The sequence below is a fragment of the Plectropomus leopardus genome, chromosome 18, assembly GCF_026936395.1.
Source record: "Plectropomus leopardus strain MGB_pleo_1.0 chromosome 18, ASM2693639v1, whole genome shotgun sequence".
Classification (NCBI taxonomy): domain Eukaryota; kingdom Metazoa; phylum Chordata; class Actinopteri; order Perciformes; family Serranidae; genus Plectropomus; species Plectropomus leopardus.
Genome location: NC_142193.1, coordinates 30,078,105 through 30,103,471, shown reverse-complemented (window position 1 = coordinate 30,103,471; position 25,367 = coordinate 30,078,105). Strand labels below are relative to the sequence as shown.

At 36.7% G+C, this 25,367-nt stretch overlaps 1 protein-coding gene across 1 annotated transcript in view; it reads right to left on the bottom strand.

The window, feature by feature from the left end:
• Positions 1-25,367, bottom strand: part of grb2b (growth factor receptor-bound protein 2b) — a 52,995-nt gene that overhangs the window by 8,969 nt on the left and 18,659 nt on the right. Inside the window, exon 3 of the mRNA XM_042504299.2 lies at positions 5,055-5,152. Coding sequence (XP_042360233.1) covers positions 5,055-5,152 — 98 coding nt within the window. The remainder of the gene's footprint in view (positions 1-5,054; positions 5,153-25,367) is intronic.

Here is a 25,367-nt window from a genome sequence, read left to right as displayed (position 1 = left end):
TTGTATTATGTAATAATATTTGCTACGTAAATGTGCAACTTTCCCCCTTTGTTGTGCAATAATTCTGCCTCTTTATGCCTGTGCCATGTCCAGAACTATTCATTTATTTATTCAGTTTTACTCATGTTTATTCATAGAGGTCTCCGTCTCTGTTGCACTGCTCTGTCTTTTATCTGTGTTTTTACACGGAGCCATGCTCGTGATTTCGTTCTGCTCTGCATCTCGGATGTCTTTGCTGAATGACAATCAGCTTGAATCTCGAGTTTGAGGACTGACATTAAATTATCAGGGTTCCCAAACACTGTCATGTACAAATTTTCAAAAATTTCCCATGACTTTTCAAGGACCCAGAATAATATTTTTCTTTCTTGCTCCACGTGCCCGGCATTTTTTCCAACAATTTCTCTTTAGTATCTGGCAAAAAAAAGATACCATTTTGGCGATTTTTAAAGAAAACATGCCAACTTCGTGAAGTTTAAGTGGAAAAAGAACCACATTTTTTTTTAGGTTTTCTATAAAATTTTTATAGAAAAAAAAAATCACCAAAAATTTCAAGAGAAAAAAACCAAAACTTTTTTTTTTTTTTTTTTAAGAAAACATGCCTTCCAAGTCTGTTTTATAAAAAAATACCTTTTTTAAATTTTCCATAAAAAAAAATCACCTAAAATTTTCAAAAAAGGGGAAAAAAAGAAAATTTGCAGAAAGTCCTTATTGATTGATACATTATTGAGATACCAAGTTTTATGCGAATGGTATGCACGCAGAGACGTACACATGAACAACCCGGAAACGTAATTCCTCAAGCAACAACGGAGGCATAAAAATATGTACGTAAAAGTTCACATGTGGGAGGCACGTCTGCAAATACTCCCGTCCGTGACTATTACTGGGCAGTTTTCTTCAATCAATCATTTACAGTTAATCTATATTTTACACAGAAACAATAAACTATTTCACTAAAATTTAACTGCCTCCTGTTGCATTAACCTGCATCACAGTAGTGCACCACTTTCCTCAGTTGCACCCAAACAGCTCTGACTCAAACCTTACTGAACAGTGGGCTGATTAAAGGAAAATGTCATTAAAAACAACTTCTGATGACGTCCTCGGATGCGGTGTCACTTTAAAACGGAGCCCATTAGAGCGGGCAACATGAGACATTAGAGCACCTCTCACAGTCACTGCAGGCTGTGATTTGTGGTTCTGCTGGGATCCAGCCTTAGTGCAAATTTGGCTTGCTGGCTATTTCATAATAAAAGCCATAAAGAATTATCTGCACTTTGAAAAGCAGGAACTGGAAGAGTTGAGTTTCCATTAACGGCGCCCCTGTAACTCCTCCGCTCCTTTCTGTTATCATGCACACAACAAAGCAAAGCAAGGCTGTTTTTTGTGTTTTTAAAGCAAACGGCTGCGAGACACGCGACATGAACCTTGACCAGACTGACAAGCCGGAGAGAGACGAGATTATGTAGCTGGGAAACACACACAGTCAGTGAGCTTATTATGGGCTGAAATTAAGGTTTCAGAGGGGATCCAGCTGTGCTCGCGTCAAAGTCGGCCTATCGTGATAACTGCTTTTGTTGGACAGAAAACTGTCCCCAAAATAATTCCAATAAATGATATTACTGTCACTTTAAGACAATTTTGTGCCACTCATATCAAAACAATATAAAAGCATAACTAGGCAAGTTTTAAATATTACTTTTCTTGAGGATATTCAGAAATCAGAATATGAAAAAAATGTTTAAAATTTTTTTAAAAAGTCATTAACACATGTAAATATATACACCAAAAAGTATATATTATATTATAGTACCTTTACAGAAGTAACCCAAAATTATATAATAATAAAAAAATAAACAAAAATAAATATAAATCAAACTTTAAAAATATATAAAAAATCTAATATTGGAATTGGAAAATGAAAAAGACTTTAACAAATTTTTAGGAATTTTTAGGTAGGGGTAAAAGTAAAAGAAAATATCTATAAAGTGCCTTTATAGGAGCAGAAGCCCAAAATTATTCAGCTTGATAATTTACCCTTTCAAACCTAGAGTGAGAGCTGTAAATTTTCAAATTTAATCAAAAATACACAGTCTTGCCAAAATGTATGCCACGCACATTATCACAGCCAAAATCAGTAAATGAAGAATGAAAAGCGTGTAAAATACGCCAAAAAGTCCCCAAGGGTTAATAATAGAGATGTATTTTGGTCAGATTTATGTGTTATTGTGGAGTAAAGTTGGCTGTTGGTTCGTGAATATCTAAACTCGGATCTCCTCTCGAAACTCCTGCAAACGCCGTTCCTGCTCTCTCCCTTTGATGTGGTCGGGACGAGTGACAGGCAGTAAAATTAATCCTAAACCCCCGAAGATACGGCGATATTAAAATAATGACGGCCGTAAAAATTCAAATACACGCCCACTCTCTTTTACCAGCCGTTTGTTCCTACACATTATCATTATTATCATTTTGAATATGCACCGCTGCTTTGTCTATTGTTTTTAAATTGATTGCGTGTGCGTTTAAATGAAGTATATGAATAAAATAAATGCCTGTTTCATTTAGAGGCTCGGCCTGGTTACCATGCAGGTCATTTTTATGGATGTATTAAACTGTGCTGTGGAGTTAGCTGTTTAAATCACGCATACAAATATGTATACATGTTTAAACTTTTGTCAGTACGGACATACTACACAATGTTAGCTTGGTAAGATCCTCCGCAATTCAATAATTCAATTAATTTTAATAAAACCACGAGCACCAAAGCGGCATAGTAAACAAGAGAGATAAAAATTAAAAAATAAAAATTAGTAGGTGTAGAGGACTATTTTTTTAATAGTTAAGGAAAAGTGTCCAGTGAACTATATTCATTATTATCATAATTCTATATTTAAAATTATTTTACAGATTTATGACTTCTTTAAAAGATTTGTTTCAGGTAATTTCTCACTTTGTTTTGTTTTTTTTTTTTTGTTACTGTCTCTTTTTTTCCTTATTTTTCATGTTTTTTTTGGGCAAATTTTTTCAGATAATTTTCTTGTATTTGGGTAATTTTTTCCTCATTTTTTGCTTATTACCTACTTTTCGTATTTGGGGAAAAAAAAGAAAAAAAAAGACAATTTTCCCAGGTTTCAAAGGGTTAAATATTTAATTTGATATTATTTCCCATCTTTGCTGAGCAACAGTTTTATGTGAAGGTAAATAAAAGTCCCATATAGACCCCTGTCCTAATACAAGCCTGCTGAGGTCAATGATTTAAGAAAATAATAGCCTGGGTTATTAATTGTTTTTGGGTAATTGTTTTACAGTAATTTGTGGTGAAATCAGGCAGTAATTATTGCACATAATCTATCTGTCTGTACGTATATAACTTTACAGGAAACATTTCACACATTGTAAAGAACTTTGTATAAAAGCTGCAACACCCCTGAGAGCCTTTATTATAATGATTATGAAAATAAATATTGATTTCTCATAACCGTAATAAAGACTGGACATCGGACAGTGTTGCTGGTACAGAGGGCAGACACACAGCAGCAGTAAAACGGCCAAAGAGGCCCGACACAATGACGTCCCGCACTGCGAAAACTACATCTGATCGCAGCCCAGCAGTGATGCAATGAGGTCAATATTCAATTAAGCGTGAGAGGCCTCGAGCACATTAATACAGAGAGAGCTAATCTGGCAGCGAGCGCAGGTCCAGAGGTAATGTCCTCTAAGGATCCTGCCAGGCGCTCTGTGGAGAGGTTTAACACACACACACACACACACACACACACACACACACACACACACACACACACACACACACACACACACAAAGCATCACATACAATCAGGGCTCATCAGAGTGAGCAGGATTGCTGTAGTTAAAGCCCACTTAGACCCGACACGGTAATTACGTCATCAAAAATGTCACCGACATCGTGGCCAAAATGATGCCAGAATAAACAGCAGCAAATATTTTAAGACTCGGGCGTCCTCTTTTTTTTTTTTTGTCCTCTCAACCCCTTTTTTTAATTTACTTAAAAGGGACATAGCAAATTAATGGACATCAGTCGTCTGCTCATTTACATCCACCCAAAGAAAAATAAAGTGACACTTAAAGACGACACAGTGTAGCTGACCGGTAGCCTGCAGCTGTGTTTTCGGAGGTGGAGATGCACAGTTCTGATAGTCGCTAGAGGTGAAAGTTTTTTTGTCATTTTACCCTCCAACAACTCGGTCCTCCACTCCTTATGTCCAACAGCAAGCCCTCGGCTCCTAGTCCGTCCATCACTGGACTGCAGCACATTGGCCGGATGTTCGGTGTTCGGAGCTTCGTTATGTTTGTCAATTAGTCACAAGACGGGCATCACTGGTCTCATCTGAGTAATTTTAGGTAGTAAAATTGATTTTTAAAAATTTTTTAAAGATTTTTTGCTTTTTTCATTTATTTTTTAGGAAAGATTAGGCATGACAAGGATAAATTTGCCAAAAAAACAAACAAAAATCAATTAAGTAAAAAAAGCACAAGAACAAAGCAACTTAAAAAAGCTTTAAAACTACAACAATTATGTAAAAATAATTTAATAAACTGGACATATTTTCAGAGCCTCTGTTTATGAGGTCGCCACTCTACAAGGTGAACTACCAGGCGTCCCAAAGGTACTATAATCTAACAATTTTATAAATACTTTACTAACAAGATACTAAGAAGAAATTAGTAAAAAAAATAATCTTACAATAAACCAAAAAAGAACAGCAGAAAGTGCTTAAAATGTTAAAATACATTTATTATAGTATTATTATGTCATTATGTTATTATGTGAGTGCATAAAATAATCTCAAAATGACAATAATATTTAATTATTTAATTATTTTTTTGGAGTCGTTATCTGAATCCTCCTCAACCCGACAGTTAACACGTCAAGAGGCGGCAGAGAGAGAAAAACGAGCAGCAGCGTGTCATTTACGGTACGACATGTACAGCAGAGCGCACACTTTCACACCAAGACCCAGATACATAATCAAAAACCATCATTAAGGAAACTGTTGAGCGCGATACTTACGGATGGGCTTTCATCTCTATGTAATTCTTGGGAATGAAGCCATCTTTTCCATTTAGCTCTGCCTTGTACCAGTTCTGATCACACTCTTCATTTAATACCTGATGGTGACAAAAAAAGAGAGAAAGAGTCAGTGCTACACACACACACACACACACACACACACATACACACACACACAGTCAACAACAGACAGTAATCAACCCCCTAAATTTAGCTTTAGGCCATCTGATTTAATTTCCTGTGGACTCAGAGCTGCATGTTGGAGAACTTCTCGGTAAATATTAGGAAACTACAGAACTAACAGGAGAGCGGCAGGCGAGTGCAATCTAACAAACACAATTTCAAACACTTCAGCAACAGCTTCTAATTAAAAGGGCCAATAGTGTGTGTGTGTGTGTGTGTGTGTGTGTGTGTGTGTGTGTGTGTGACCTGCACCTGAGTCTGTACAAACTCATTTAGCCTCAGTGACAAAGGCTGGATTTAAGTCCTGATTCCAGATTCTGATTTGTTAAACCGTTTGAAACCTGAGCAAATTGGTTTGATCGGGCAACTTAACAAGACATGGCCCGAAAATGAACAAGAGATTAGTAAAAATTTAATTAAATGTTGCCTTTAAATTACATGCACCAAGTGCTTCACATCAAAAGACATAAAGACAATAAAACCTGCATGTAAAAATAATATACGATCAGTATTAAAAGCACAGAATGCATCTTCGCATGGATAAAACCCACTTAATAATACTGGTTAAAGTAAGATAAAATAAGGATAAAAACTGAATGCACAGAATGCATAACATAAAATGGAAAATAAAATAAATAAAATAAAAAACATTGACATAATTTAGAAAAATAAGGCTAAAAATTGCGTATAAATCACATAAAATTAAAGAAAATACAACATTTTAAAGAAACTATATATACACACACACAATATATGTTACATAATCTTTAATTTCCACTGTCCCTGCTCAGCCACTGTTATATTACTTGTCAATGTCTGTGCCAAGAAACAATCAATTTTATTTCCATATATGTGTGTTTTGCCTTTTTTTGTTTACACCTAATTTTTGGAAAGCAGACAGTCACGTATATCAGCCTGAAGGTCAGAATATATACATTTCTACCTTTAGATGGTCTGAGAAACAAAGCGGGATTTAATTCAGCTTAGTCGACCGAGAAAATAGACCATCTCTTCTCGCCGCGCTCCAACCAGCTCGGCCAAAGTTAGAGACGACTCTGGCAGAGCAGAGCAAAGTTTCGACAGCTAGAGCAGACGCAGTAACGTTGCTCCCTCAGCAGCACATACACACCAAATCTTGCTTCCTTCTGATGTTTGACATGAAATATAATAATGATTGGGAGAAAAAAAAGAGGGGGACGTATTTGCAAGTCTCACTGGTGCTCCCTGCTATAAAATTCAGAAGCACCGTCTCCGAAAACGGTCACAAAAATGGCTTCAGTCTGGAGCGGCGCAGCTGTGAGGGCGCTCATGTCTGACTAAGTGCGGCTACAGTGCAGGTGTGTTGAGCTGGTGGAGCATCGGTGTGTGTGTCGGAGTTAACGTGTGCACGCGTGAGCGTGCTGAAAGAAATTAACCTTCACGCTGCAGCTGCTGGTTTATTCACAAAAGTTGCCCATGATGAGTGTTTTTCCATTCATTTAATTTTGTTTTTTATTAGTGAGTACAAAAAGGAAGGACAAAAACAGGGTGACGCAACGCATGCACGGGGGTAGATGAGACACAGATAGACGAGACCAGACAAAACAGGACAGAAAAACCACAAAAAAACAACAAGCGTTCAAAAAATGATCACACACGATGGTATTCTTTCTGTTGTTGATATGCAAACTGATTATTTTACTTTATTATAGGTTATTTAATGAGGTCACTCGCGTTTATGTGTTAAGGTCGAGCGTGTTTGCAGCTGAAGACAGAGAAAAAGGACTGAGCAAATAAGACATAGATAATGATTAATGATAGGATGTATGCTGCATATACATTATTGTCAATATAATAATAAAAAGAGAAAAAATAAGAAAAAAATATATAATATATATACATGCAGTTTTTAACTGTTTAATGTGCTAAATTTGAAAATTAATAAACAGAAAATGACAAAAAATGCACAAGTTGTAAATGTCAAAACATCGAATTGTTCAGGAATTGCACCACGACATTTTTGGTATTGTTTATTTAGGTTTATGCTGTAACAGCCAACACAATTCTCTGCAAATTAACCGAGATTTTTTTCACTTCTTATCATGGTACAGTGTTGTTTTAAGACAATGCAACCAAAAGTGCATACTTTAGATTAAGTTTACTTTATCTCTTTTATGACAGAAAAGTTTTTACCAACTGTCATCATAACGCGTACCATCGAGGGTTTAAGTTTTTTTTCTCCAGTAGTGATTTCGAAATATCATGTCACATCACTCAATAAGTGTGGATTATTTCAATTTTCTTAAAAGTACCATTTGGTTGTCATTGAAAAAAACAAAGACAAAAACATGACTGTGAAAAAGTAGTGCACGATGTCCTTCCTTCCAGTTACAGCGTTGCATTTCAGCATCATCTAGACATGAACAAATTTCAGAGGAAAACTGAGCAACAGCTCTGAGTCACGCAGCCGGCGTCTGAACGATGTTGCAAAAGGCAGCCAGAGCCCGTCTGATAATCTGAGCGCGGTTTTTGAAGCCTGAGGAGCAACAGAAAAGGAAAAAAAGGACGCGATACACGTGTGTCACACAACCGAGCTGTCACTCGCTTGATTCTGCGAGCCGCGTTAATCTCCCGCTCTCATCCCGTCAGACGGGATCTCGTGCTGAAGAATGACTCAGTTTTACTCAGGAGAATTACACGAGTCGAGTTTGTTAAAAGCAATTTCTTTCACCGTCTTTGATCACAAGTCATTTGCATAATTCATTTTTTTCATTTTTTGGCTCAGGCAGACATGTAATCATTAATGCAGCGTCACTGGAGGTTTCTGCCCGAAAAAAGCGGCTCACTGACAAAAGTAAAGAGACAGAAAACCCTCGATGTACAGACGAGGGCTGAAAGGATCCATCCATCTGGGTTCAATATATTGATTTCAGTGATCAACTATGTAAAAGATCCACGTCATCATCTCTGGGTTACGCCTTTATTTTGAAATTCTGTGCGACAGTCTCACATTAGCAGGCAAGCAGCCAAAAGAAAGACGACAAGTAATGACGCATGATATTGGATTTTTTTTTTTTTTTATACCACTATAAAACAACTCATTTGTCTCTTAACTAACACCCATGAAACCACTTTTTTATTTGATTAAATTATGTATTTTCTTTCAAAAATCCTGACTGAACATACCTCTTTATCTGGATGTTTCCCGCTTTACTTTTATTTTTATACATATTTTCATATATTAACTTACTTATTTTATCTTCTTTTTATCTGTGTTTAATTTTGTCATTTTTATTCTTCATACATACTTGTTTTAAACTTTAGCAAATTGACTGGGTTTCTTTCATAAACATGGTAAGAAGGCAACAGGCAAATTAAGGAAAAAAATGACTCAAAAACTTCGCACCAAGTTGCTAAAAGAAAAAAAAAAGCACATAAAAATTACCTGAAAATTAGCAACAAAAAAAGGAAAATAAAAAAACAAGAAAATTACCAGAAAATTTTAAAAAAGGAAAGTAAAAAAGAAAATAAACAAGGAAATGACCTGAAAAAGTGTTTAAGAAATAAAAATAATTTTGTAGCATAATTTGAAATGCATAATTATGATTATTACAAACAGGGACATTTTCCTCTAGCTTTTTAAAGACACATTTCAATCTACAAATTTCTTGCAATTTGCAAAACATACCCTGTCATGTTGCTTGTTGCCTTTTATCGCATGTTTCGAAAAGAAATCGAACCCATTTGCTCATAGCTCAAAGATTTGAATATGATTTTCATTATGATACCACATAATATATCGATATTTTGGACAACGGTACGACTCCAGTTGAAAATTGGCACACTGGCACACTCACAGAAACGCTGATTTACAGTCCTATTCCAGACTTAATCCTATTTCCTAGATGACTATTTCTTCTCTTCGCCTCCCTCTTCCTCTCCCTTAAATTCATAATTTCCCACTAGCCCAGCCCAGGACAGCTGTCCAACTGGCCCCTGAGTACTGCGAGTGTCCCGGGTCTCTTTGCTCCAGTGAGCCTGCAGAATGCCAGCTGTCCCCGTCGTCCCCCCAGCTGCTCCGCCTGCACAAGACCAGCATTACTGGATCAGGGCGCGGCCTTGGACCAAAAACATAAGTTGGCTGAAATCAGGAGTGCAGGCAGGGTGTGTGTGTGTGTGTGTGTGTGTGTGTGTGTGTGTGTGTCACAGTGGACGTATAGATATTGGATACACAGAGCGATGAAGAGCGACGCTGGGTGAGTGTGTGTTTATTCACACGGAGGGCCTCAGCCTCTGGGCTGTGTGTTGACACACCAAACCGACCTTTAAGAAATCGCGCCTACGAAGGCAGACCGGTCCAACGTCACGCTGAGCGCTGACACGCAGCTCTCCGTGAACATTTGCACACGCATCGTCTGCCCGAACGCCTGCAGCTCACGAAGGTTACACAGCAGCCGTAACTGTGGCTCCGTGAGGCCGAACTTTGGCACAGCGAATGCAAACATCAGCATGTTTCAACGCTCACAATGATAAGTGTGTTGATGTTTACTTTTTTTAAGCAAAGTTGCTTTTTTGTAATAGTTTCTGTGCAGTTAGGTGGAACAATTAATTCATGACAGATGTTGATGTAAATGCAAAACACCAGGTCATATTGTACCCGACTTAATCACGATAATTCACAGATTTGTGCAAAATGGCAGCAATAAAATGATCAGGACACAGTCATTCCCACATCCACGAACGCACGCACACTCAGGAAAGCCACACTTCCATAAAAAACACCACTATACGCTACTGCATATCACAGCGTCGTTTCTGAAACAATAAATATCGTGTAACCGCAAACTGACGCATATCAGAGCTACATTATACCAGCAGGTAACCAGAAGAAAAGAAATTATGTTAAATTACCTAAAAGTTTTTCCCCTGGAGATTACTGAAACTATGAATTTCAATACACAAAACTAAATTCCATAACTTCCAAAACTTTTTTTTTTTTTTTAAACTAATTTACTGATTTTTCCAGGTTTGGAAAACAACACTATAATTCATAGACTTTTCCAGGTTTCCATGACCATGGGAACCCTGTAAACAGCCGTCAGGATATTTCAGCGGTACTATAGAGCCAAAATCTCTTATTTTTATTTAACTTTTATTTAACCAGGTTGGTCCCATTGAGATTAAGAATCACTTTTTCAAGGGAGACCGGGCCAAAGACAGTCAGCAGTGAAGACACAAAGTTACAGACAGAGACAAAATACAACTCACAAGCACTTAAATTTACATTTGAGTGAAGAGCGAACTCTCTGAGGGTCAGCTGTACCAGCCAGCGAAAAACATCCACATCCAACAAAATCTGCTCCTAACTCTCATTTTACATTTAAAAACATTTAACGACACCAGCTCCTGCAACAAAGTCCAGGCTGAGGGTGCAGACCATCCAAAAGCCCCATTCCCAATTATTACGTCCTACGAACGTAATAAATACTGTCGGGTACTTTTCGGCGCGATAAAACCCGCAGGTAGCGTGGGAGCAGACTAATTATATATAGAGGTGTACCAATGTAAGAGTCTACGGGTCTCCAGCTTAGCATGGCTAAAAAGGCAAAGGTGAAAGACTCGGAGAAACCAGAATTATCGGCACCATTAACGGCCGTCCAGTCGGAGCACGCAGCACGCTCGATCGGCTCAACAGCCGTGTGGAAGCGAAGACACGTGCCAACATGCCAAACACACACGTTACAGAAACTGTGTGTGATTACTGGCTGCAGACACCTAATGACCGGCCAACACAGCTGAACGTCTGCAGAGTGTGTGTGTGTGTGTGTGTGTGTGTGTGTGTGTGTGTCAGGGCTTTTACACGTCTTCTGCAGAAATAAACGTACACACAAACTAAACACTTGGAGCTGAGGTACTTTTAGACAAATATTAAAGCAACAAACACTGTAGGAGTAAAAAAATGTGCTCCTCTACAGGACCGTAGGAGGAACAGATGCCGAGCGGTCGGAGACAAATGCTTCATCCTCACGACTCCGGCTCGAGCCTACATGTTGGCAAGAATCGGCTCTGACCTCTGACCTCCACCAGGGGAGGAAAAGCAGAGACCGAAACTTTCTAAACTGGATGACTTATTCTTAAACAGACTGACATCAAGCACTGCTGTGAGGCTGCAAAACAACAACTGGAAATTAGATTTTTCTGATTTAATTTTCAGCCAGATGACAGCAAAGACAGTGAGAATGGTCAAATAATGCGAAATTAAAAATCTCATACTTAACCCTTTAATATCACACACACTCATGTCACTCTGAGCACAAAAGGTGCTTTCCAAAAATCAAAATATTACGTATTATTTTCTACTTCTATTGAGTTAATTTATGAAAACAACATCATAGATATCAAATATTCATCAATTTCCAGAATTTTAACCCTTTAAATACCAGGTTTTGTCAAGATGCCACTGAGTTTTTAGATGAAAAACACAAAAAAATATTTTCAATATCCTACATAATGAGTAGATTATTATTTTTTAAGTAAATGTCAATGATTAGCATCAATATTGATTTTTAGACATTATTATGATTTTTTGTGCAGTGTCAAATACTCTGCACACAAAATGTGCTTCTCAAATTCAGGCTTTAAAAAATTATACATTAATGTTATTTTCTATTTTCATTTAATTTATTTTTTAGCCAAAAGTCCTAATCAGAAATTTTAAATATTCATTAATTTAATTCATTAATTTTAACCCTTTAAATTGCATTTTTCCCATGATGCCACTATGCTTTTAGATTTTTGAAAAAAGACAAAAAAATGAATTATTTTCATTATACTACACGCTGAGTAGATTTTTTTTTTTTTTTTTTTGAATATGTCAATGATTTATTTTTCCTTACGTTGAGGGGAGCTCCATTATATAAGCCGGTGACTTCTTGACTTTTACTGACACTTTTTAACTACTTAGATTTACACAGTTTTATTGTGTGTGGAAATAAAAAAGAAAACAAAATAAAAACTGCGTTTTATTATTTTTGAGAGGTGGAGGACCTCTGGCAGACAGCCCAACATGCCCGCAGTCCTCATGAACTTGAGTAACCTTACATAATTACCTCGTCTACAACCAAAGGTAATAATAGAGCACAGCAGGTGCTGCATTATACTTTACGCCTGAGCTCGTGAATTGCTGAGATGCTTAAGTGAATTTTCCTGGCGATTAAAAAAAGCCCAGTTTATTGGGGGGAATCTAACTTTCATTTTCAATGTCTGATGTATGAATGAATTATTCAGTATTTGGGCTTAAGCTTTATCCTGTATGTGAACCTGCAACATTTAAGCAGGCAGCAAAACTGATATCTTAAACAAACAAGTGACTCGTCTGTACATATGAAATCCATTTAAACGCTCAGTACAACATGGTGCAAAATCTGCCAAAATCTCTGTATTTTAAGCTTTGTTGAAACAGCTTTATAAAATAATAAATGCTGTTAGATTTAAACAAGTAAACAGGGTTCCTACAGCTAAAGGAAAATTAGATTTAAGTGTTTTTAGACCGTTTTTTAAAAACTCGGATTGAATTTTGAGAACAATTTTACAAAAACCCAAAATGAAGATGGGAAAAATGAACTGAAACAATTACTTTTTGCAATTTTGTAATGTAAATATATAATAACATAAACTTGAATAAAAAAAAATAAAAAAAAGATTTTAGACTTTTTCAAGTCACTTTGAATTAAATTTAAGACCAATTTCACAACAAAAAAAGTAAAGAAAAAGAAAACAGAAGCCCGATTCAATTATTAAGATTTAGGGAAAATTCTACATTTATTGTAACATAAAACATGACTTTTTTGGTGACAACAACAACAAATAATAATTAAAGTAAAATTACCACTTAATTTTAAATGTTTACAATTTTTAAAAAAGATTAATAAAATACTATTTTGCATGTCTGGGCATTTTAAAGGATTGATTAATTAAGACCTTATTCTTTTGAATAATGAATTTAATGTCTTTAAAGATTTTTTCAAGGATTCGTGGGGTGCAACATTATCATAAAAATAAACAAACGGTTTGCTTTGAAGAAAGCCCGTTTTTTTGTCATTTAATTGGATGTGTATTTGAGTGTTGGTTCCTTTATCCTGATCTGAGCGACATTAATGTGAGAAGAATACGGTAAATTATTTTAATATGTATATTACCAATTATTTTGAGATTTTATCAGACCTAAAAAAAAATCTTTTTTTTTATACTTTGTAAAGATTTATTTAAGGCATTTTAACAGCAATTAAGGCCTTATTTTTATGTCTTTTGAGACTTTGTAAGGAAGAACCCTTAAAGCTTTTTATTTTTCTAATAGCTGCAGTTATGACCAAAACATGCATAAACTTACTGATCGTACTTTATCTAAAAATATATATGAAAATGTTCTTTGTTGCTTTAGAAACCCACCAAACGAAGCTGATGTTAAATGTGAGCACTGAAAACAGCAGACCGGTTTGGTTTCAGAAGAGGGGGAACATGTTCAAATTGGGGGTTTTTCCAACCACTGAACTTCAAACTGTGATAACTCCTGAGCGATAAATGCCAAAACCTCACCAGATATATCAAGTTTCCCTTCATGGTAACACACGGTGATAATGTTGAAGCCTGAGGGGATAACGAAAAACCGATCTATCATATTCAATCAAATTAAGCAGCTGCAGTTACACACACACACACACACACACACACACATCACAATGAACTACCCACCTCAGCTGGAAAATTTCTGACTACAAACACACATTCTGATCATCTGACCTAAAAATAGCCCTCTTATCATTTTAATATTTTCGCAAATGTTGCCACCGTCCTTTCAGCATTTAGGAGACGTTTGTTTAACCCATTTAAAAAAAAAGATAAGTCTTAGTGTTTATATTTAGCATTTAAAAACAAGCCCGCTTTTTTTAGTCTGGATTTTAATTAAACTTTATTTATTTGATGAGTATTTATTTATACATTTTTGTCTATTTTACTACATAATATATAATTTTATTATTACATTTTTATGTATTATTATACATTGTGCTGTTATCCTTCCATTTACTTTTTATCAACTATTTTGATTATTTTATTTATTTATTTATTATCCATTTTTTAAAAATTATTATTACTACAACTACTATTATTATTTTATTTTTATTACTACTACTTTTTTATTATCATTTATCTCATTATCATTATTATCATAATTATAATTAATTTTATTCCTTAAACTCTTTCTATCTATAGGTTTTTTCTGTCTCTGGTGTTTCCTCACTTATGGTAACATTTCTTCATTTCCTAATTTTAGTGTGGATTTTTATTTCAGTGCTTCAATTAATGACAGTCTTGCTTTTTATCCATGTGCTTGTGTGTCTGTGTCATTGTGTGAATGTGTGAGTGTGTATGTGTGTAGATGGGACTTCTGGTTTTATTGTATAAAGCATTTTGTGTTACGGTTTTACTTGTATGAAAAACACTATAAAAATACAGTCTGACTGACTGATTGACTGATAGAGTTTGTACACTTAAAAAAATCCATCAAATGAAGCGCAGTGAGAGCGGCCGTCTCAGAAATGCCTTTGGAGTGACATTTGAACTTAAAGACTCAAAACTGAAGGAACTGCGGCCCGCGAGGAAAAGCAGAAATCAAATATTTGCTTGTCTGGCAGTTTTTTCCCTTAACCATACAGAAAGGAGACAACCGCAGCATTGTGTCTGACTGAGCTGTGTCTCTGTGCACAGAGCCGAGCCAGCATTATGAATGATGTGCATTCCCTCTCTGTCTTTCTCTCTATGAAGATTTTTTTGTCTCTTTAATCTGATTGAGCCACAATAGTTGTAGGAGTTTCTATTTGAGAGGCTAAGGTCCAGGCCGGGGATTATCTCCTCCACAGCTGCCACTGTAGACGCCATCCTCCCCCTGTCTCTCTGTCACACATACACACACACACACACAAAATATTATAGCATGCCCACCCACACACCCCCATGTGTGACACTAAACACGAGGAGCTGTCATTCAGCAGAGAAACAAGTCCTCACAATTATAAATTCACTGTTTCTGTTTCCATAAAATTATGCAACGTCGTGTAAATCCACCAACTGGATCTTAACGTCATTAATCACGTTCCCGAGCGATTTTGTCTTCACATTAGAGATTTAATTCAAGCCGATGTGGAAAAACTGATGCAGCATGATTTAATAAAAGAAAATATATCCTGTTTTCTAATGAAAGTCGAAACTAACTTTCAATAATCATGTTGAACAAAAAGGACGAGGGTTGTCACTGCCTGTAATGTTCAGCATTTTAATTTTCCACATCAAAAATGAAAAATAGAAAATTGGAAAACTGAATTCAATTTTACAAAATTGTATTGTTCATTTGTCAAATCAATGAGGAATTAAGAGTTTGAAGTTGTTTTTCCTATTTTTTTTTTTTTATTTGGCAGCCCAACGCAAAAATAGAGTGAAGATTCTCCTATTTTCTACTTCTTAATTTTCTGTTTTTTTATCCAACATTTCATAAGTAGAAAATTAGAAAAACGTCTTCCAATCAGTGTAGAATTAAGATTGTGAAGACGGCCAACACATATTGATTTTATGTTTTTGGAGCTGGATTGTTCATTAGGAGCAATGTTGGTACTGTTGACTCAACTGCATTTAAACCTCCTGCAGACTCGGAGATTTTTGCAGTCTTAAACGTTTTGTGCAGCTTCACTCTGCGACGTGGATCTTAAAAAACTTGGGTACGACATCGAGTTTGATGTGTGCAGACTGTGCAATGACGTCACATACTGAATCGCAGGCTGCGACCTTCATCTATGACGTCAATACGCAGGAACAAAACATCAGAGGGCGTCATCCATCTACTCTACGTAGTGGCATTCAAGTTTGTCGGAAAAAGTCTGAAGAAGAGGAGGAGGAGGAGACAGTGGATGCCGTCGTAGCTGGGAAAAAAGGCCAACTTGGTGAGCCGATTTTGCAACGAGAGCTTGAAGTGTTAACACCTTAGCGTGCATTTGCAGAATCGTGCTAATCAGTGCATCATTTCATTAGCCTTATAATCACTGAACAAAAAACCCTCCAACAGCTGCTAACATCTGGCTTTTTAATACAATAAGAAAGTTTACATCCGGGTCAAACGTCTCTGCGCTAGACACGGGTTTTTGTCGTCTCTGATCGGCATTAATGGGAGCACAGCAACCGGGTGAACGCGCAAATTTCAGCTCCTTAACTGTCGGGATGCAATGACGCGCCGTCAGTAGTTACCCTCCGACTCTTCCCAGACTGAACTACGACATTTTTCTCAAGTCAGTCTGCACCGAGTTTACAAGAGACACTGAATAAGTAAATGAGACCTCTGTCTCTGCTGCTGTCTACTATCTACCTGTTCTCTGACCTGTCACACACACACACACACACACACACACACACACACACACACACACACACACACACACACACACACACACACACACACACACACACACACACACAGAGGCAGGCTCTGCTGCAGTGCTGTGTTCACTGACAGTGGGAATGCAGACTACGGCCTATATTTAGCAGGTTCAGCCATGTCTGAAAAGCCTGTAAACCTGGGGTAAAAGAAAGGGCACATAAAATGATCGTCAGATATCCCAAAACACAGAATCAAATTTTGTGGGTAACAGATTTTTGCTGGTTCTTTGCTTTGGTTTGGACGTGGTGTAAGTGACAAGAAGATTACATCCAAATCCTTACTTTTCCTTTCCATGCCAACTAAAACTGAATGTCACTAAGAAAGTCTTTTGTATAACAGTAAGTCCGTGGATAAAAGAAATAACAAAGCTCAAGAAGTCATGATTGCATAAGGTGCACATAGTCACTAAGCATTGCCTCGCAGGAGACGGAGGTAGTGAGAGCGGTACACAGCGGGGGCAGAAAAAAACAAGACGCTAAATAAACCACATGTCTGCACAGTCCACACGGGATTGCAATAAATCAGGAGCGGGGATTACCCTGGAGTGTGCGTTAATCTGAGCGTGCGGCAGGTCAGACAGATAGACGAGCTAAAGCTTCATCAGAACCTCGGAGGCCAAAGCCTGTTGGGTCTGCAGCCGATTTTAATGAAACCGATAGAGACCCTCCTGCCGCCTGTTTGCACACCAGACGGCAGCCATGACAACATCAAACACTGTTTGGTTATCTAATCAAACCGCAGACATTTATCAGCTGCAACAGTGTACCTGGGAATATGCAAAGTCAAATCCAAAGAGTGGATGTGCTGCAGGAATAGGACTCTGAGGCTGGTATTTAGACGCGCTGGCAGCAGGGTGACCCCTGTGGTGGCACCAGATCGTACACAGGGGACGAGCTGAATCACTCCCTGAACACGACAGTTTCTAAAACGGCGTGCAGGGACTGTGAGATCGAGTCTGTGCAAAAAAATGTAGGTTATGTTTTAGTTTTAAGTCCTACAGATGAACTGTAACAGAAAGTGCTTTAGCCAAGAAAACCAAAACTTACCCGCCCCACCCCCCAATACACACACACACACACACACACACACACACACACAAACAGGAACTGAAGAAACACTACTACAAGTGCGGAAACACCAGAGGCACGATAAAACCAATCGATAAAAAATAAAAATTAATAAATATAATATTAATTAATAAAATATTAAATATTAATATCAAAATTAATGAATAAATGAGTAAAATACTCTTAATAGTCAATAACATTTAAATTTAAAATTAATGTGTAAAAATAAAAGGATGACATAACAGATAATAGATACAAATGTTAAAAATATTTACAAAAAAAAGGAATCTCGTAGAACAGACTAAAATGTATAAATAAGCAGTCAATAAATAAACAATTAAAAGCCAAATTAAAAAGGCGTTTGTTATTTTCATCTTCACTGTAAATGCAAATAGGTTCTAAAAATCGGTTATCAGTCTCATAAAGTACTAATAATTGGTATCAACCCTACAAACAATATCCGTCGACCCCTAATTTTGGTACCGAAGAATCTTTCTCCTGACATCCACGCTGGACTGATGAATTCGGAGCGGCAGATTTAAAATCCCAGCGTCTTTGGGGCGAGAGGTGAGGAGTCACACTCGTCCACTTTTTGCTTTGTTTAACAAAACAGCTTTAGAAAAAAAAAAACAAAAAACAAAAGCCGTCAAAATGAGTTTGACCTCTTTTGCTCCCAGCGGGGAGGCGATGAACGCCACCGCCACGCAGAAAGACACAGAGAAAAGAGATTATACTGGATTCCAGTAAATTAAAGCTTGTGACACTCGTGTAATTAAAATAATGCCTGAGGACATCACCACACGGGGAGCCTCCCTCATGAGCGGTAACTGTAGGTTTAAAGCACAACACACCTCTGGGGAACTCAGTGTTCGTGGATGCCAGGCAGAGGACATGGCTTTGCTTATATATTATATATATATATATATACACATTAAACCTCTCACACAGAAGTTGTTCTCAAACTTGAGGCAATAAAAGTAACAACACCCCCACTGCTGTAGGTGTAAACACACTTATCAAAATAGCTACAGGACATCAACAAAACAGGTAAAGCTGGAAAGAGTGGACTGCAATAATAAATAAAAAAAAAATAAAAGCGCTGTATAAAGTCACCATCTTTTAGACTATTGCGTCCATTTTTTCAGTCCAAATCAAAAATATCATATATTCATTAATTTTCAGAATTTTAACCATTGAAATGCCAGCTCTTTTTTATGATGCCACTATGTTTTTAAATGAAAAAACAACAACAAAAAACAAAAAATGAATTATTTTCAATATATTATATTATTATCATGTATACATTACATATATAACGTAGATTTTTTTTGCTGATGATCTCATTTGCCTGAGATATGTCAGCGATTAGCAGCAACATTGACTGTGACAGTGCAGCTCGTGGAAATAGCATGTATTTTCTCCATATGATAAATATAGTAAAAAAAAAAAGATCTAATTGGTGGAAAATAGTAAAAATGACAAATTCCAAATCAAAAGTCCAGAATGACACCCAGAAATAATACAAGTCCTGTTTTTCTGCTCTGATGGCTGTGGGATCAAAAATGTCAGTTTGAATGGGTTTCAATGGAGCATTTTTTGACCTGAACAGTCTGAATGTAACTATTTAGTTTCCACAGTGTATTTTAGACTTATTGTAGGAGCTGAGCTGCAAATTCCAAAATTTAACAAAAATACACACACAAAATATATGCCATATGCATGAACACAGCCAAAATTATCAAAACATGATCACTTAAACTTAATACTTAAAATTCAGTCTTACGCTGTGGATGAAGCTTTATTTTGGCACTCTGCCTTTGTGTAAAAAGGTTTTTTTTCTGGAGTCTACACATTAAAATACATCATCAACATACACTGATTAATGTGGTACAATTAATGTTTTCAAAGCCATATCTTAGTTTCTCGTTTTTAAAATCTATATTGTCCCACTGCATCATGTAGCAAACTATAGATCCAGCATTGAACTAAAATACACAACATTGCCACAGTTTATGCCATATGCATGAACACGGCCAAAAGAAGAATGAAAAGCACGTAAAATGCACCACACAGTCCATAACGTTTACAAAAAAAAAGTCATAACGCCTGAAAAAATGAAGCCACCAGCCACAGCAGATGGGTGGTAAACTCCAATTAACGGCCTCAGTGTGATAACTGAAACAGAATGATAATTTTGGCCACACACTCCACTTCTCCTTTCTCCTCTTGACATCAATTTGACTCGGGCAGCTCGAGGGGGGGAGGAGGATCCTCACTAACATCATGTTGTTTGCCACAGCTTGAGCCCTCAGTGCAGTTTATTTTGGCAATGCCCTCTAATGACTTCAGCTTTTAATAAAAAAAAAAAAGCGAGAAAATCTGTAGTGCAGTTAACAGATGTGACAGCTTAGACAAGAGTGTGCATTTAAGGACAACTGTTGCAGTTATAGAGCGTTTAGATTGTTGCTGTCTGATGCTAATGCACGGCTTTACCAGCTGTTGTTGAAGAGATTAACCAAACACACACGCGTGGCACACAACAACACGGCAGCGTTAGCCAAAAGTTGACGACCCGTCACCTTCTCGGTTAAACATAATGTTGGTTTGGTTTCTTTGGTAAACATGAAGGAAAAAAGCAAGAGATGTCACAAAAAATGTATGAAATTACATTTTTTAAATTAAATTAAAAAGTGACAAGATAATACTTACACATGACAGCACTGAACTCTTTTTTAAACTCTTATTTATATGTCCTGCTTGTTTTGCAATGTCATTCTATACGTACGTATGCCGCTACCACTTATAATGCTTTTAAAATTTTTATATTCCTTTCTTTTAAAAACAAAATTGCATGTCATCTTAATTTTTTGTCTGATTATTTGTTTTTTTCGGCATCTTGCTGTTGTGTTTAGATAAATATTTCAAACTTTGAAAACCTATTTCTTTGTTCTTTTGATTTGTTGTATTTTCGGGAGCAATCTGTAAAATTCTGGCCAAGGGACTACAGATGAAAAATATCTTCGTCTTTTTACCTTGTGTATTTATTAATTTGCACTGTCCCTTCTTAAATAAACTAAACCTTAATGACCTGAATTTTTTTTTTTTTAAATTATGGAAAATATCCAGAAAATTATATGTATAACTATTAATACCACATATTTAAAATTAGATGAAAAAATTTTTTATCTTTTTTTTTGGTTTGTTTTTTGGGGGGTTTATTTTGTTTCGTTTTCACTTTTTTTCACCCTCTATTTTCAGGTAATTCACTTGTTACTTTTTTTAAAAAATAATTTCCTGTGCTTCCCATGTTTTCCAAAAGAAGTCAAACCAATCCCCTTAGATTTTAAAGAGTTAAACATTCAGTTTCTGGGCAATTTTTTTCACTCATATCCAGTTCAGATTGCAAACTAGAGCTGAGCAAAAAGTTAAAAAGAGAGAGAGAGAGGGAGAATGATAACTTTTGGTTTAAATACAGCCGTCGGTGACTTGATGGCACATCAGGAGGGAGTGATGTGGAGATGAGAAGCAGTGAGATCTAATTACAGCTCTCTGACTCAACACTGCTGCAGAGAGGAAGAGCAGCGAGAGACGAAGAGCGAAACACGAGGCACAAACAAGCCAAAGAGGACTGATCGAGAAAGAGATGGATGGTGCGAGAGAGCGACAGAAGCTGTGAGAAAAAGAGAGAAAGAGGAAGACAGAGGAGCACTTTGAAGAATCACACTCCTTGTGATCAGCTTAGGAAAACTCCTCAGGGGCAAATCACAAAAAAATGAGGGCATGTCTTTTTCAGAGCAGCCAAGCTAGCTATGTTTTATTCTGTGCACTGAGCTCCATCTGCGGTCGCTGGCTAGCTAAACGCCTTTTAGTGATGCCCCGTCGATGCACTGACAGAGAGCGTTGGCTTTTCATTCCCACGCTGCACTGCAGGTTTGATTTTTTTTAGATGCAACATCTAACCTGCATGTAGTGCAGATATTCTCTCTCCCTCCTCTTTTTAGTGGTAAATGCTAAGCAGACTTGCAGTGGCGCCTTTTTAGTCTTCCCAAACCACTCAAATCGCTTTCGCAGCCGCGGCTACCTAACAAGGTGCCACCTGCTACTCGGTTAACCCTTTTAAACCCGACGCAACATCACTTCTTGTGGTACTTTCAGATGCATTTCACAAGAATTTAAACCTGTAAGCAAGTTGTTGGCCAAATTGGTAAGAACTGTTCCACAAATTGCAAGAAAATAGTAGATTTTAAAATTATTTTAACAATATTTATAATGTTTTAGAATTATTATAATTCATAAGCACTTTTTCCAGGTAATTTCTTTGTTGTTTTTTGTAGGTTTTGTTTCATTTTTTCTTTCCAATTAAAAAAAATTCTTTTGAGATGTCAGAAATAATGCGAAAGTTGTTTAAGAAAGTTTAGTGGTAACACTGACATCTGCTGAGATGTTGATGTCCAGCCACTGTGTTTAAAAACATCGGAGTCGTCCTAATTCCTGCTTTTGAGGGTTTGGTTTAGGTTTTAAAAAGATAAAGAAGTTCAAAAACCCACCTGGGTAATATAAAAAATGACAAAACCACTACCAATACCAGTACAGTTAGAGGACCACATATTTTAGTGCCCTGTTTAGCTGTTATAAAGAGAGTATGCAAACAGGAAGTGGGCTCCTTATCACTTCCTGCTCAGTGAAAACAGACAAGTCGAAATCACAGAGATCGAACAGTAAAACTATGCAGCTCTGATCAAATATAAACCCTATTCTGTTACTGTGTTGCATATTTTTCACCTAAAATGTTTCCGAGACATGTTTTATCTTACATTTAGCACCAGTCGGCCACTTTTTTTGTGTCAAACAGACACTTTTGCATTACGTCACCCACCAGGAGGAGCATTTTTTGGTCCGGTTCGGCACAATGCACTGTGAAAGTTATAGGTTTTTAACCTCTTGAGCTAAAAGCGTCCATTATCTTGGTTTTCTTTGGTCATGTATCACCAAATTTTAAAAGTATTTGCATCTTTCTACTGCAGAGATGGTGCAGTTTTATGAAAATACCATCTTATCTGAAGTGAAATACTTCTTTAAAGTCAATTTTTTTCTTTCTTTATTTGATATCCATCATGTGAATGTGAGCTATCGGTAACATGCCACAAGACAACACATGCAGGTAGCAGAACAACACTTTCAATGTTTTGGTGACATCTCAGCAAATGCACCGTGTTCGGCTTCTCTTCACCGCAGACTGTAAAGTTTCGAGCTGCTGCAGCCGTGGGCCGACCACATCGCATCAAAACCCTCATTAGTAGTTTTTTTTTCAGATGTCGGTAAAAAAACAAGTTTTGATTTTACTTGATACTGGATATTATCGATACTCTGCCCCAGTTTTCCCCCAGTAAAATGAAACAACTGCATGCATCACCTCTTTGATCAATGAGTCAACAGGAAGTGTCTGACTTTCAACCTGGTTACGAAAACGTCATCCTAGCGCCACCTTTTCGCAGATTATGTACAGTATGCTTTACCGCGCCATACGAAAACTTCCCCGCCCTCCTCAGCTCGTCTTTGCTTTGTAATAAGCTATAAGGTTGCTTTTGGGCTTAATACCAAGAGGTTCTTTGAGTCCAGATGGGAAAGATTTATATAATCATGTGCCTTAACCACAGAGACGTACAAACACTGAAATCTCTGTATGTTTACTGTCTGTGACCAACACTGAGTATACAATTAATGCACTTTTAGTGCTCTCCTAAACTTAAACGACAAAACAAAAAAGTCATAGTGTATCTATGTGTGCAACTGCTTGCTAACAACTCCACACTGCAGTTAACCGTATTTTATAAACATGAAAATTACGGTCATAAAACCTGGCACCAAATCATTATTAGTTTCTGCAAATGCCAACTCGCTGCTCATAATACAGCAACTTTCTATTATAAAGGGAGTCATGAGAGAGTGAAAGACAAAGTGATTTCTGACACAGCTCGGTCAAGTGCCTTAACCCTTTAAAACCTGGAGCGACATAACTTTTCTCTTCTCTTTTGTACGACTTTTACAAGTATTTAAACATTATAAAACCTGAGCAAACTGGTGCAATTTCATTGGGAAAAAAGGATGTAGGCGACAAATTATCTACAAATTACAAGAAATTTATAGATTTTGAAAATCTTTTTTAAAAAGCTAGGGAAAAATGTCTTTGAAAAAACAACAAAGCAAGGGAAAACTATATTTATCATTATCATAATTAATTTTTTTAAATTATGTTATAAAATTATTCTCTATTTTTTTGTTTTTATTTTTGTGTGATTTGTTTAGGTTTTTAAAAATAATAATTTTAGTTATTTAAATTGTATGGCTATTTTAAATATGAAACAAAAATAACATATAGATCACTTTTTTCAATACATGGAAAAAAATAGGCAATGAGCAACTTAATTATAAATATTTATAGTAAATCTAGAGAATTACAATATTAAATAGAATACTAAAATACTAAATAGGGAAAAACTATATGTATCATAATCATATTTACAATTTTACAATTATGTTACAAAATTATTATAGATTTTTCAAACACTTTTCTGGTAATTTGTTTGTTTTTTAACTGTTTTTTAAGCTAATTTCAGGTAACTGTCTTGTACTTTTCTCTAATTTTTTGCTTTTTTTAGTTTATTATTTCTTCTTTTGTTGTTCATCGCTTTATTTCCATGTTTCAAAGGGTTAATATCACCTGTACTGAAGGAGAGAGAATCAATTTAAGAGAGCCGGTTTCGACTTCAGCATCAGCAGCAGCGTGCTGACATGTTAAACCTCGCCCAGTTGGGCAGCTATAAGGTCAAAGCGGGAAGTCGCTGGGACAAATAAAAATAGTAAACTGCTGGACCTGCTGCTGTATGTTGACTTGGAGCTGATGCCTCAAACACACTGAACATGCAGAAAGGCAGGAAAAGGTTCATGCAAACACACTTTCCTCCATTACTAAGATAAGGCAGTATTTGTTTTCACATCTCCTTCCATCGGGCTCGTGAACAGCAGCATGCTGGCAGTGGTGTCACCAGCAGAGAGCTGTTGCTGTTTGTGCTATTTTGAGGCCCAGACACGCCAAACTGACGTCAGAGAAGAAGTGGTGATGAAGGAGGACCGTTGCATCCCTTTATCTTGTCTATCTCGGCCAAAAGACTACAGCCAATGACCAGCTGCTTAAAAAACAAAATATCTCTCCGTGGCATCAGGTGGTGTGAGTCTGTACTTCACAGGCGGAAACCAAAAGCCCAACACCCAAAGTCAAGACATTAGTCAGCCAGTTTGCACGTTAATAACACAACCAGATGTTGAAAAAGCAATATTTACAAGCAAACAAAAGCACGTGCAATTACAAACTGTTTCTGCTAAAAAGCTCAATGGCTACAAATATAATTAGGGACGCACATTAGTGTTTGTTTTTACTCCTTTGGCCAATAACTGATAGACATATCCACTTTTCTCCCTAACTAATTTCCGTGCAGAAGTCTCTTGTTTAGTTAAATTAACATCATATTCTTATTGTGATGGTTCACCGGCAGATGGAGACATAAAATACCACATATATAGTGCATATATACTTATTTTGGC